This window comes from Tamandua tetradactyla, chromosome 26, assembly GCF_023851605.1.
Source record: "Tamandua tetradactyla isolate mTamTet1 chromosome 26, mTamTet1.pri, whole genome shotgun sequence".
Classification (NCBI taxonomy): Eukaryota; Metazoa; Chordata; class Mammalia; order Pilosa; family Myrmecophagidae; genus Tamandua; species Tamandua tetradactyla.
In genome coordinates, this window is record NC_135352.1 from 38,215,447 (window position 1) to 38,228,948 (window position 13,502).

At 34.7% G+C, this 13,502-nt stretch overlaps 1 protein-coding gene across 2 annotated transcripts in view; it reads left to right on the top strand.

The window, feature by feature from the left end:
* Positions 1-1,968: 1,968 nt before the first annotated feature.
* GLRA3 (glycine receptor alpha 3) overlaps positions 1,969-13,502 on the top strand; it is a 210,766-nt gene continuing 199,232 nt past the window's right edge. For both annotated transcript variants that reach the window (XM_077144360.1, XM_077144361.1), the window contains exon 1: positions 1,969-2,440. In XM_077144360.1, coding sequence (XP_077000475.1) covers positions 2,322-2,440 — 119 coding nt within the window. In that variant the 5' untranslated portion in view covers positions 1,969-2,321. The remainder of the gene's footprint in view (positions 2,441-13,502) is intronic.

Below are 13,502 nucleotides of genomic sequence, written 5' to 3' on the forward strand. Positions count from 1 at the left end.
AAGGAGATCTATGTCATGTAAAGCATACTTAAAACAAATGATGTTCAAATGTTTTCCCTATAGTCAAATTCTAAAATTTAACTCTTTGAGTTTTGATATAAAATACCTAGGGTATTGTTGGTGAGAGAGAGGTCAGATCTCCTTGGGCTGATGGGTCCATGAATTAAGAATTTTTTAGAATAACTCACTTTTGTTTGTATAACTAATATTTAGAGAAAGATACATATAATAACGCTTTATTTCATTTTACATGCTTGTCAATGAAAGCTCTGTGCACCCTAAAACCAAGACTGCATTGTGTTGAGCATTACTAGGTTGGGGAGTGCTGTGATCCCTTGGGATTTCACACACCAATAAGGTTCTTTCTTTTCTTGAAGTTTAGTAGAAAAAGAGCACTTACTTTCTCTAGGGAGCTAACCCTCTGGCCTGAAATGAGAACGCATCCTCTTTCTCAACTCAAGGTACTAACCCTTTCCTTACATCAGGATATGATACCACTTCATTCCTTTGATGGGTCTGAAACTAATTGTGAGTGAGGCATAAAGAAGACTTAGCCTTTCAAAACACATATTCTGGCTCCTTCTTTTTGGAATGTTGGTTGCCAGGATATATTTATTTTTCCTTGGTGAGCTTAGCTGGAGTGGGGAGGGAGGGCTGAGGAGGGGCTGTGAGGAAAGGATACCAGTTAAGCTTTTGGTGGTTTTGATTTTGCTTGTTTTAAAGGGTTTTTATCATTATTATTTAAATAAGCACACGGTCTGATGGAGAAATCTACACTGTGGAAAAACCTCCACAGAAGTGTAAGTATAAAATTGGAATTTCTAGGTGTTAGTGCATTAATAAGTGGATGGTCATCTCTTCATTTTACAACCATGTTTACAGAGTTGTTACACTTCAATGGTTTCATTGCATTGATATTGCAGGTGTGTTCAAGAAATTCTAATATATAGCTCACACATGTTCACCAGGAAGAGATTTTCACTGGGTTCAAATATTGGTTACTTAAAGGGAAAATGCCAATTAGGAGCAATTACCAAAGCATAGAAAATAGTTTAAAAAAATTTGTTGTTGGGGCACCAGAATGCAACATTAACTTAGAAACACTACTCTTTAACGTTTAGAAAGGTACAACACACACACATACAAACACAAACATAATATTCCAGTTTTCCAGTCCAAGTCCCCAGGTCATGGAGAGAGAGAGGGAAGGAGGGAGAGAGAGAGGGTAGAAAGATGATGGAAGAAAAGATGTACTGTATAATTTAGTTCTTCTCACTTGAGCTTCATATTAAAATATGGAAACCATCAAGGGTAAGGGAAATGATCTTTATCTTTTTAGAACCCTTACTACTGAAGGAAACATCTTACTCTAGCCAATAATGCTTCCAGGCCAGAAGATGGACAGGTTTTTGAGAAGGTTCTAGAAGCAGTTGCCTGTCCAGCTCAGCTGGTGCCCTTGCACCCTCTTCCTCCTCTTCCCTAGTGCTTCCCAAAGGTCTGGGTTTACTGTTGACACTTGTAATTCGGTGTTAAGTCAAAGAGGCAGGGTCACCCTGTCCCCTCCTTACTAAATTTTGTCCTTTGTTACTAAACCTGGTCATTTCCTGGAAGGGGACACTGGAGCGTCTCTCCTGCGGTTCTGCGACCTAATGCACAAAGCCGCTGCTTCTCCTCGTTCTCAGACCTGAGGCTTCCTTCCCCGGGCTCCTTCCCAGGGTCTCTTAGTCTTAGCCCCAGTTCCCAGGGCTTTTCCTTTAAGGGTGAAACGTTAAGCACCGCCCACCTTCGTGAAGGACCTGTCAGTCTATCTCGTTGCGTGGTCGTGATTGGCGGGCAAGACCGCAGCATCTGGCCCCGCCCCCGCTTCCCTTCGCTGCGCGGTTTCGCATTTTAACCCAAAGGTAGAGAGCGGGATTCCCGCCGGCCGCCCTCGGGACAGGTTGGAAAAACCTCCTTGTTCCGACTGTTGCTGCTGTTCTTGCCGTAGTCGTGGGTCTGAGTAAGGACGAATGAGCCTTCTGCCTTCTCTGCTAGAGAGCGTCAGTGAGCTATTGGCCAAAATCTAGGTACTGCAGACACTCACCTGACCCTTCACTCTGGTTGCACTGTGTCGATCACCTGCACATTTGTGACCTGTGCCTGTCCCTTCAGTTCAGCTCTCGGGGGTGAGAACGTTAACACGAATTCCAAGTGTCTGGGTTAGAGGGGCTCTGCGGACGTCGAGGAGCTGTCTAAGGTGCTGAAGCTTCGTCCAGGAGTCTGTCTCCACCAGCACCACCGAGGGTTTTGCACGTTTTCCAGTGAAGGCTTCCTGGCTCCCCATGCCTCGGATACAGCTAATTTCAGGATCGTGGTTCCCTCTCGGTACGATGGCACACGTGAGACACTTTCGGAGGTTAGGGTCGGGTTTTCACTTCTGGGAAGCAGCACTGTTACTCAGGTGAGTCCACTTGTGTTTAACAGCTGGAGAACTCATTTAAGTCAGTTCACCACTTTGCAAGCACTGGTTATTAGTGCAGACTAAAGATTTGCAATTCTGAATTGATGTGTTTAAAGTGTACCTTGAATTGTACTATTTTCTATCTAAATAGATGTTTCTATTTAGCTCCTCAGACAACAAACATCTTTGCTATATTTTCACTCATTAGTGTATTTTAATAATTGGCATCTCATGTCCTTTGCAGCTCATATTACCCAAGTCAAACAATTTCCGAAACCTAGATTTTCCTTTTCAAATTACTTTCAGAGTTTCCCTTTTCTAAGTGGATTATAAATTCTGGGCGTCACTCTCTAGAAGTTACAATGTTTAGTGATTAGAATTGGGAGTTTATTGACTTTTACAAAGCAGAATTATTGAATGTAAGCATTTACTGACTGGAGTAGTTCTACACATTTTTGATGTATTTAGTGGTTTACATAAAAGAATAAAAAAGTATTGTCGAGGACTATTTCCTAATGAGCCTAGCTCAAATAAAACAGGAAGGTGCCAGCATCAATAATCATTATATGTGTTCATCATGATAACCATTTTGAAGAAAGTAATATTATAAATAACCTTACTGAATAATGAAATTAGTCTGACATTTAATTTTCTCTTAACATTGCAGTCATATTTGATAGTCTCTTGTTTCTTATTTTCTTTCTTAATTAATTAAAAAAGAAGAAAAAGCCCGGGCAAAGTATAGTATTACTCTATCTTCTTTAGCATACAATGTATAAAAACATGACACTGTTGATATAGATTTTTGAACTACAGTAAACACTGAATTTTACTATTACTATATAATTATCATAAGATTTCTATTTTTATGGCTCACAAAATTTTTAAATAAGATTGAAGTCAAATCATCAGAGTTTACTAACTTCTATGTATACTAATTTTTATTTGCAATATGTAAATTTTCTTTTCTGTGCTACCTTAAAAAAAATCACATGGTGTATATAATAAAACCCACCTTACAGAAAGTTATATTATTTTATATGCCTGTATTTGAAATAACTACCTGTGAAGTTTACTATATTTCTGAAATTAAATTTTTTTTCTGAATTAAGAGGTTGAATCTTGATATATTCAAATTTTTTAAAAAAGTTAATTTGATGTAGTAGAACTTTTAATTTTATAATTATCAGAAATTTAACATGTAGTGATCAAAAAGTGTGTAGAGCTTTTTGCATTTATGAAAGTTTCACGGAAAGCATTTTATAATTTCTTAATAGTTTAAATGCTAATACACATATACAGATGAAAATATATTGAAATTAAACAAGTCTTATTGTTCAAAGAAATTAGAATAGTTTAGTGGATAGATGCTTAGATTTGGAAATTTTAAGGTCAGCAACAAAAACATTTTGTTCAGTGAGATCAAATTTGCATGATTGCAGTGCACCAACATATTTATTATATTATCTTAATCACTAGATGCCATGATTTTTGTCAGTTTTATTGAAAATTTTTTCAAACAGGCAATTGGAATTATAAGAATTTCTCTTCATTAATATTAAATAATTTTAGTTAGAAAAGTATTTTTGGAATAAATCAAAATTACTATCCCTTGAAAAAGACATACTTAATGTAGAGATTTACACAATATTTGTTTTTATTCCTTCATGTTGTTTTCTTCTTTCATAAATAGAATAAAAGTTTGCTTTATCTTTGACTACATTTATAGTTACTCATCATTCTATGAAGAACTTTAATTATATGTGAAAATTAAAATTTTTACTCTCAGTGATGTCCCTTGAAGGAGGATTTCCCATAGTAAAGACAAGGAAGCTCCCTCTACTGGAAATGTTTCATAAAATAAATGACTTTTCAGGAAGTTATTTTTTATCCATTAAGTTTATTCATGCTCAATAGACATTATGTATGTCCTTTACATCATGCACAGAAAGACATTATGCAAATAAAAAATAAAGACAAAATATTATGTAGTATTCATACTTAAATATATTAATTTTAAATGATCTTTCCTAGGCAATTTGGAGGCAAGAGCAACAACCGTTACTATAAGTATTTATAATTAAATAATTTTCAGGTATTTTTTTCCCATAGGTTTTAAAGATTCTTAAAATTTTCAAAAATATAATGTACATACAGAAAAGTACACAAATAAGTCTTCATGTAGATAAACTTTTATGAAGGGCACATGCCTATGTAATGAGGCCATGAATCAAAAAATTGAATTGCAGTTATCATGGAAGCACTCACTCTGCCCCTTCCCATCAACATGTTTTTCCCAGGCACTGCCTTGCCCAAAGATAATCACTATCCTGACCTATGCAGAAATAACATGCTTTTCCTGCTTTTGAACTTTATATAAATTATCTTCTGAGTCTGCTTTCCTTTGACGGAATATGATATTTATGTGAATTATCCTTTTTGTTGCATTTAGCAATAGCTTGTCCATTCTCATCAATGTATGGTCTTCCATTATATGAATGCATCATAATTTGCTTATCCATTCTCCTATTGATGTATATTTGTGTAGTTTTTCAAGGTTTGGATAGTGTTGGCATGGGCATCCTTTGGACATATACTTTTTGTGAATACAGTATTTTGGGGACCTATGTGATTTGAGTCTAAGACTTTCTTAGGAGAGGAAATGATGGATCATAGGGTGAGTATGAATATTTTTAGCTTCAGTAGATACTGCCAGTTTTCCAAAGTAATAGTACTTATTTAAAACCCTATCAGCAATATATTAGAATTCCTGTTGCTTACCGGTACACTGGTACACTTAATCAATGTCATGTTATAAAATGTGTAGCATGAGGTTAGACTATTTTAGCAAGCCTGTAAGATGATAATTTGTTCTTTTATCTTAGCATAATTTCGACTCTAAAAAATATGAAGGTAAAAGTATTTATCATTATAATACATTTAGAAGTATTCATTACAAGAATGTCAAATATAGAAATGTAATTCTTAAAAAGGAGTCTTCAAACAGGATCATTTTTAAGATAAACACAAGTGGGAATGTTACAGAAACAGACATAAAAAATGCATAAAAAATCTGAATTTCGAGGTAGTGAACTTTTTTAAAGTTTCACACTGCTTAGAGATTGCTGTCTTACAAAATAATTCTTTAGAAACTTTCAGGTTCTAGTTTTCATACTAATACGATAAAAATTAAAATGTTGGTGTTCAGCTTCTTTTAAAATGCAAATAAATGATTCTGAAGAGCTTGCCAAACAAATTCCAAAAGCAGGGGCCCTGCCAAAAATATTTCATTTAAATTGATTATTTTCACAACATACCATTTTACTTTTCATCTTTACAGTTTGCTACCAATACAGACTTGCTATGAATAAATTATGATACATTGTGTCAAAAACTGAGTGTGTAGATTTTTGACTTTATGATACTCAGAAAGCCTAAGAAAACTATTTTTGGTGTAGAATTCCTTATTTTTGCTTTTGGTAGATTTTTGGAGTTTCCTTTTTATTTTTTTGAAAAATGTGATATACTTCAATGAATAAACTTTTGCTATTATGATTATTCTTGGATAGCTTTTTAAACACACATTGTATACCATTCTTCCCTTTGTGCCTATACTTGGCATACATTTTCCCAACTGTAGAAGGACCATGGCCCAATTCCCTAGTTAGTGCCTCATGTAGTTTGCCTTGCACATTCAGAGAATAGCTTCTAAAATATTTCCTCCCTTCTATAATTTTTCTCCTTTAACCACACAAATATGTACTAAGAAAAGTCAATCAACAAATACATATTTAACTTATAACATTAAGCAATTGAGCAAGATTGATTCATCAAAATCTATGGACAAATTTTTGTGCTAAGCACAATATAGCTGTAGATAATCTAGTTTAATAGTCTACCAGAGAAGATGTTGCAAATAATCAAGTCACAAAAGAAAAACACAAACAGCAAAGCTTTAGGGAATGTGGAGGTAGGGATGCTATCAAGAAGGCTTGATTCTTGTGCTGGACCTTGTAAGATATTCTTTAAATAGGCAGGAATGAGATATAAAGAGAGTAGTCGATGAAAAAAGAATGTCATGTGTATATAATATGCTTAGGGTACAGTGATCAAATTCAGTTGAAGAAATTAGAGTTTATGGTTTAAGATTATATTTTACTAGCAACGATTATCAAATAAGCCTCAATAATAAACCTGCACACATATGGAGGATTCTCAGCATTTTTTCAAAGGTAAGAGAAATAAAATTTAGATGGAATCAATTTCATTATCATTGAATAGTGCTCATTACAGTAATGATCTTGTAAATTGGCTAAAATTATCTGTAAATCCATCTCTTTCAGAGGCAGAGTTTTTACCAAAATTACAATTAATTGTACTACTAACTGTGTAAAGGAAATAACAGTAACAAAACCACAAGAAGGAAATGTTGATCTGGTTGTGGCAGTTGTTAATAACTTGACATGAAACCAGTTAATCTGATTTAGCACTTGGGGACCAAGTTTGAATTTTTCATCATTCTTGTTTATTGTTAGACAGCATTACAGAACAAAATATGATCCTATAAAAGAAATGGAGTCAGGTAGAGGATTTTATTTGTTAGAAGAAAAAAAGAATGTTGAACTTAGTTGGGGTGTTCTGAGTTTGAGATGCTAGCTGTAGAGCTGGGTATCCTAGGTCAACTGGGAATGCAGAGCTCATGCTTGAGCTGTAGATTTAACAGTTAAAGAGTTAGAAGTGATCATAGTGTGTACAAAGATGAAGGGATGGAGAATGCATTGACATGGTAATAAGGATAGAAGAGAACACTTTAGATCAGGGTGCAGAGAAAAAGCTGTTAGAATCCACTGAGTCAGCTGTAAAGATGAGACTGTTCATAACCAAACGAGGAAGACACAGATTTATCATACTTTTATACTAGTAAGTACAAGGACGCTCTCTTATCAATAGCACACATCTACCAATTCACTAGGAACATTACATTATTCTACTTTCAACTAATCCCATGGACTAAAAATCCTCAAATGTTGTCAGAAGAGGAAACACTGCTAAAAAGAAGTAGCTCCATCATATTACATTTCTGAAATTGTTTCAGTCTCTATACTGGAGATGCTTTTAAGGGAAATCATTACCAGTATCCTCAGGCAATTCAATGCACAAAAGCAGTAGCATCAGTGATATAGTTAGATATAAAATAAAATCCAAAGGTCATTGATACTCTCTGGAAATAGTTTATTAAATGAAAGAATTCCCAATACAAGCAATGAAGAATTCTCTATGAGTGTACCCGCACATCTGCCTTAACCAATGGGTTGATGACTACATCCTGGGATAATTCTACTATTGTAGAACCATTAATGACATAGGATGATTTAGCATACATCAGAGGTCCTACCTAATTTGAGAATCTCTAAATAACATCTCTATTAAGTGATCATTCTCTAAGCTTTAAACGTCCTAGCAATAAGGACCTTTTTACCTCAGAAGACATATATTCATCAAACAGTCTTCATTAATAAAAATCAAAATGCCTTTCTTAAATTCTCCTGGCCAAAGTGACTTCTTTTTCTCCTATCTGCCCCGGCAAATACTTATTGTGTTTCTTTGACTTTTTTATGCTTTGTCAAATTGACAAATGTTCGCAGTTGTTTCATGCATGAACTTGAATGCTCAATTTCAGAGTGCCCATGGCACTCTACTTGCCTCCCTATATAACTTCCATAAAAATTTATGGAGAAATGACAGTATTCAAGTTAGTGTGTGAAAACTGGAGAAACAAATTCCCAACCTTTCAGAATCTGTCACTGCAGGGGAGACAACTTGTGACACCACTTTCATATTTGTGTTTTAGATTTTTATGCAAATCTCTCTCCTTCTAAAACCTAAGTCCTTAGAGGACAGGATCGTGTCTATTTTTTTAGCTTCAGAATATTTAATCCATTCTCATACGTGGAGTAGATGCTCCACAAGCAAGAAGAACTGAGACAGTCTCTGCCTGTCTGTTACATCTATCGATCTATGATTCAATAGGTTGAATTCTGTTTATGTCTGTATTAATACCTGGAGTAGGTAGGGAACCTTGAGTTCAGGATTCTATAAAAGCTATAGTATTAAATATGTCTCTTTAAAAGGCATTTCCTCACTTAGAAGAGCTGCCAGCATCCAGTGGAAAAGCAAGGATTTGCTTCTCTTTTGCCCTAGGAGAGACTGAAATTTGTATTGTTCAATGCAGTACTTTTCAACCTTTATTTTCCCGTTATTGTCCTCTAAAGAGACTTTTAAAAACTTTTGTTTCCTAACTGCTCTCATGACATTTTAAGACCACAAATGTAGTGTATATTTGCTTATGCATCTGTGCTTTATATATAAAGCATACCCTTCAGTCTCCCCTGAGAAAAAACTTTTACCCCCAACCTGTAGGGAGAAATCGCTCCAGTTGAGAATGCATAGTGTAATGGTTACTACTCTTCCATGTTGCTGCTTAGACTAGAAGTGTTTAGTTGTACCATTTTGGGCTGTAGGCCTAGAAACAAAGCAGCAATGCAATAAGTTTCTTGTTTTGGATTCTGCTAGGGTAACATCTTTGCAAAATAAACCAATAGTTGGCATCATTTATCTATTGGCACCCTTCAATGTAAGTTCACCCTAAGGCATTAAAGAATTTGAGCAGCATCTTTTTACCATAAATGTATATGGCTTCCAGAAACCACTAGGCTTTCCATTAATAAATTTCAAACCACTACTGCCCCTTCTAATATTATTGTCAGATGACTTCTATAATATGAAAAAGCAACCATTCCAAAGAATCTCGAGCATATTATCAGTTTGGGTTTATTTATTTTTCTATGGTTTAGACTCTGTTGATTTTCATTTTGTTTTTGATGTTAAATAAACCAAAAGAGTTTATATTCTTTTTGGCGGAGGGGAGTGTATGGTCCGGGAATCAAACCCAAGTCTCCTCCATGGAAAGTGAGCATTCTATCTCTGAACCACCCGTGCACCCTTTATTCTTTTTTAAAATTAAATTTATAATTGTTATATAGCAGGATTTCACCGGCTAGTAAATATGTTAGCTCAGGGTATTCTCCAAGTAAGTTAAGAGATATGTATAAAAACCTGAGAGTAATGCTAAATTATGAAAAAAATAAAACAATAACAAATCTGAAAGGCCGAAAATTGTAGAAACAAGTAAAATGCAACAAAAACAAAGAAAATAGGAGTGATTATTAATGGTCAGTAGGATGTAAGGAAATAATCAGGAAAAATATGTTTGCCTTTTTGTTTCGTTTGGTTTTGATTTTTGTTAAAATTGGTCATACAGAGCTTAATTTAGGAGCCGAGGAGAAGATAACTGATTCAAACCTGCAATGAAATAGTAACCCAAATGCTTTCCATCAAATGATTGGGAAGAAATTGTGATTTCCATCTCTTTGTCTGGCTAATTCCTTCTCTTTACATTTTCTAAGAAACTCCTCACTCCCAAGGCTGGACAGGGTACCTCCTGTCTGCTACCAGGCACCCAGTGCTTACTCTGTCATTCAGCACAGGGATAGTCACTTATTCTAAATTCTTTTTCTAGGGCTTAAAAGAGTGTCTTGTACCCAGAAAAAAATACTCACTAATTTCTAGAATGAAGGACTTTTGTTTCTGAATGCAGGTTAATAATTTCAGACAACTTTTTCCAGAAATAACAAAAAGTACCCTACTGTTTTTCTCTGCATCTTATATTTGGAGGGGAAAAGATCTGTACTGCATTTTTCTTTATTCCTAAGTTTATTCTGGCTGTGGTAATATCTTTTTCCACTTGCCTCATAGCTCTCTTTTCTTGCACATAAAAATATTTAGGAAAAGAGTTCTACATTTCTCTGTTCCCTCACTTACTCATTGTTGCTTCACTTGTTCCTAATTGAAATTCACCCCCCCCATCTCTACTAAATGAAGCATTTTTGAGGTTTCATGTTGTGATGGCTCCTTTGCTTTTAAATATTGGCAAACTGGAAATAACCTTTCATTTGATAATGGTGCAAAAAATAGCTATTTCATATACACGATGTATCCTTAAATCAATATATGATTTAAAATTATCTTCTAATAAAAAAATCTGCACAGGAAGGAGAAGACAAAACCAATGACCACATTCAATAATAAATAAATAATACATATTCTCAAGAACATAATATTTTTGTAACTATAATAGTTTCTGGATTTGAGAAACTAAGCTTCCAATTCTCCAGATTAATTTTGAACCATTGATGTCACAGATAATTTTAATATGATTATTCACATATAGTGAATGACTTAAGCCCAAGAGAGTAAATAAGGGGTGGCTGAATGATGAGTTATTTTGCTGATGACTATTGAAATTGTAGTCATAAATAACTGCTAAAAATAGTAACAGCTATAGAGATAAGGAAGCATCCCTTTTGGAAAGGAAAGGAGTACACATTCTTTATAAAGAAGGAAAGAAAACAAACGTACCTTGAGCTACTGAAAATTTGAATGGGAAGGAAAGAGAGAAGAGCATTTTACATCAGAAATGCAGTGTTAGCAGAGACAACAGGCCAGTTTCCAAGTGAGGTGGAGGACATGGCCAACTTCAAAGTGATTGTCCTATCACAGAAACCCCAGGCTATGCTGTCAAAAAATTCCATGCCTTCAATTACTTTAGGACCAAATTCGTAGAGCAATTCTGCATGTTCTAGACTGTTAAGAAATAACAGCAAATATTTGTTCAGATAATAAGTTTCTCAATTACAGTATGTTTCACAGTTATCATTTGATTTTTAAGGGAAGAACCTACTCTGGTAAACTATTTTACGTTCACTTGTTCTGTTGATATTACAATGCATATATTTTTATTAATTTTCATCATTATCATTTAAAGTCTGTTTTTTGTGCATGTGAGAAGTGTGAAGATTGAAAATTTATTCGTGGATAAAATGAAACAAAAATCAAGGAGAAAAGGATTTATGATTTTTGGTAATGTTACAAAAAAAAAAAAAAAACTAACTCCTGATAGGCCATGAAGTTCTGGCCCCAAGAACTTATAAAAAAAAAATCTAATTTTATAATGATTTTCTTAATAAAAATAATAAAATGTTCTCATCTGTGTTAAATGATATTTTACACTCATGCTTAAGTAATTCCCTTATAAGAAGAGATTTACCTTTAGTCTATCAAATCACTAGGGGCCCCATTTTTGTATAGCACACCAATCTGTTTTGTATAGCCAGAAAGAACAAATGAATCTCTTTATGTCCTTAACTTACCCCCTATTGTATTTATTGTTAAGAATACAGCCAACAGGGCATTAAATACATACCACTATTAGAAATCCCTTCTTCTGTATGTTATTTTTTTGTAAGGATCAGAAAACACTTCAAAAGGTTGTGAAATCCTTTTTTTCCTCCAAATCACTGCAATTTGGGGTATCTTTTTCATCTTGCTAATTTTAAGTAGGATGAGAATCATCAAAGGCATTTACTCTGGTGCAAACTTCAGTTGGTGCCCCCTGAGACAATAGAAGAGAGTTAGGTTTTATGTGGAGCATGAATATTTCCCACTAAATCATATGTCAACTTAAAACTTCTCTGTTTATATTTCTGTATGTGTACAGTTATTATAAATGTGATGAACTTTCTTTAAAGAAAATATGTACAGTGGTGTAGGAGCTTCTGAGCCTGTGTTCCCAGTAAACAATATGTAGCAACTCACTCTAAGTATATACACAGTATGTAGCATTACCACTACATTTTATCTCACGGCATTTGTTAAAGTCAGGAAACTCTATTTCAAAACATTATTTTGGTTTCCAATATCCATTATAGTGGCAGATGTGAGAGGTATTGGGCAGGAAAATAAACAAGGGGATGATCAGATTAGTGCTTTATTGCTATATTATTTCAGATTGGAGTCCTTTGTAAGTGACAGAAATGCAAAATAGCATTAATTTTAAAATATTGTTTCCCTCTCAAAAAAGAAAAAAGGAAAAAGAAAACTATGGAAGTAAACAAACTAAACTGGAATGGGTTTCTCAATCTTTCTATCATGTTGCACTGACACACTTAACATTTAAGGAGTTTCCTCCTTAAGGACCAAGATAGATGCCCTGATTCCAGCTATCACAGCTATTTTCCTGCCATGCGAAAGGAGAAAAAGGCTTCCCTTTAGAGGCACTTTCAAGAAGTGAAACATTCCCCAGTTTCCCTGACAGCTATTTATATTCATTAAATTATGGCTAATAAATAGTAAATAGAAGTAGCATCTTTATATTCTTAGAAGTGCTGTTAAAGGGAGGTCCAGAGCTCCAGATCGTACTTTGCATTCTGCACTAAAGAACTCAGTCTTTAACTGAAGCAAAAGATAACAATTATAGGTAGGGAAGAAGCATGATTAGATTGTTTCAGAAATAGCATCGAAGTAATACGGAAATCTGAGAAGAGAGTGTGTGGAGCAGTGGAGAATGCAAAAGAAGAAGCAGAGAAAGCAGTACATGGTCAATGTGTTTCAATTCAACTTTTGAAGGGTTTGGATTGGCACAATTCCAAAACCAAAGAAGATGCTAGGCGCACAATCAGACATGAGTTTAATTTTACTGTTAAGCTACAAAATAATAGCCTTTTCCATGGCAAAATATCTGCAACCAACATGGGGCATATCTTTCCCCTAAGGGGTAGCTACGGACCTGTGGGAGATATGGGTGACCCCATTTGCCCTATAACGGGAAAGGACGTGGGGACAGTCTTATGTCCTTTTATGACTTTTTAATTAAACCATTTAGACAAGGGGTTTACTGAAAATTAATTAATGCTCTGTATTGCTCTTGCATATGGTTTGTGTGAATGATCAGGAGCATGTACGCAGCACTGCACATTAATCAAGGCACAGGTGCCACCTGTGCTGCAGTGAGGATGTTTAAAGCCATTCTATTTTGTAAAACTACTTTTTTAAGCTGTGTGGTTTCTTCATTTATCAAAAATATGCTTATTTTGGAATTATTAAGTGCTTGGGTAGTGTGATTGGTTAAAGCTGCACGGGTGTTTTTAGTAACTATTGTAGCTTT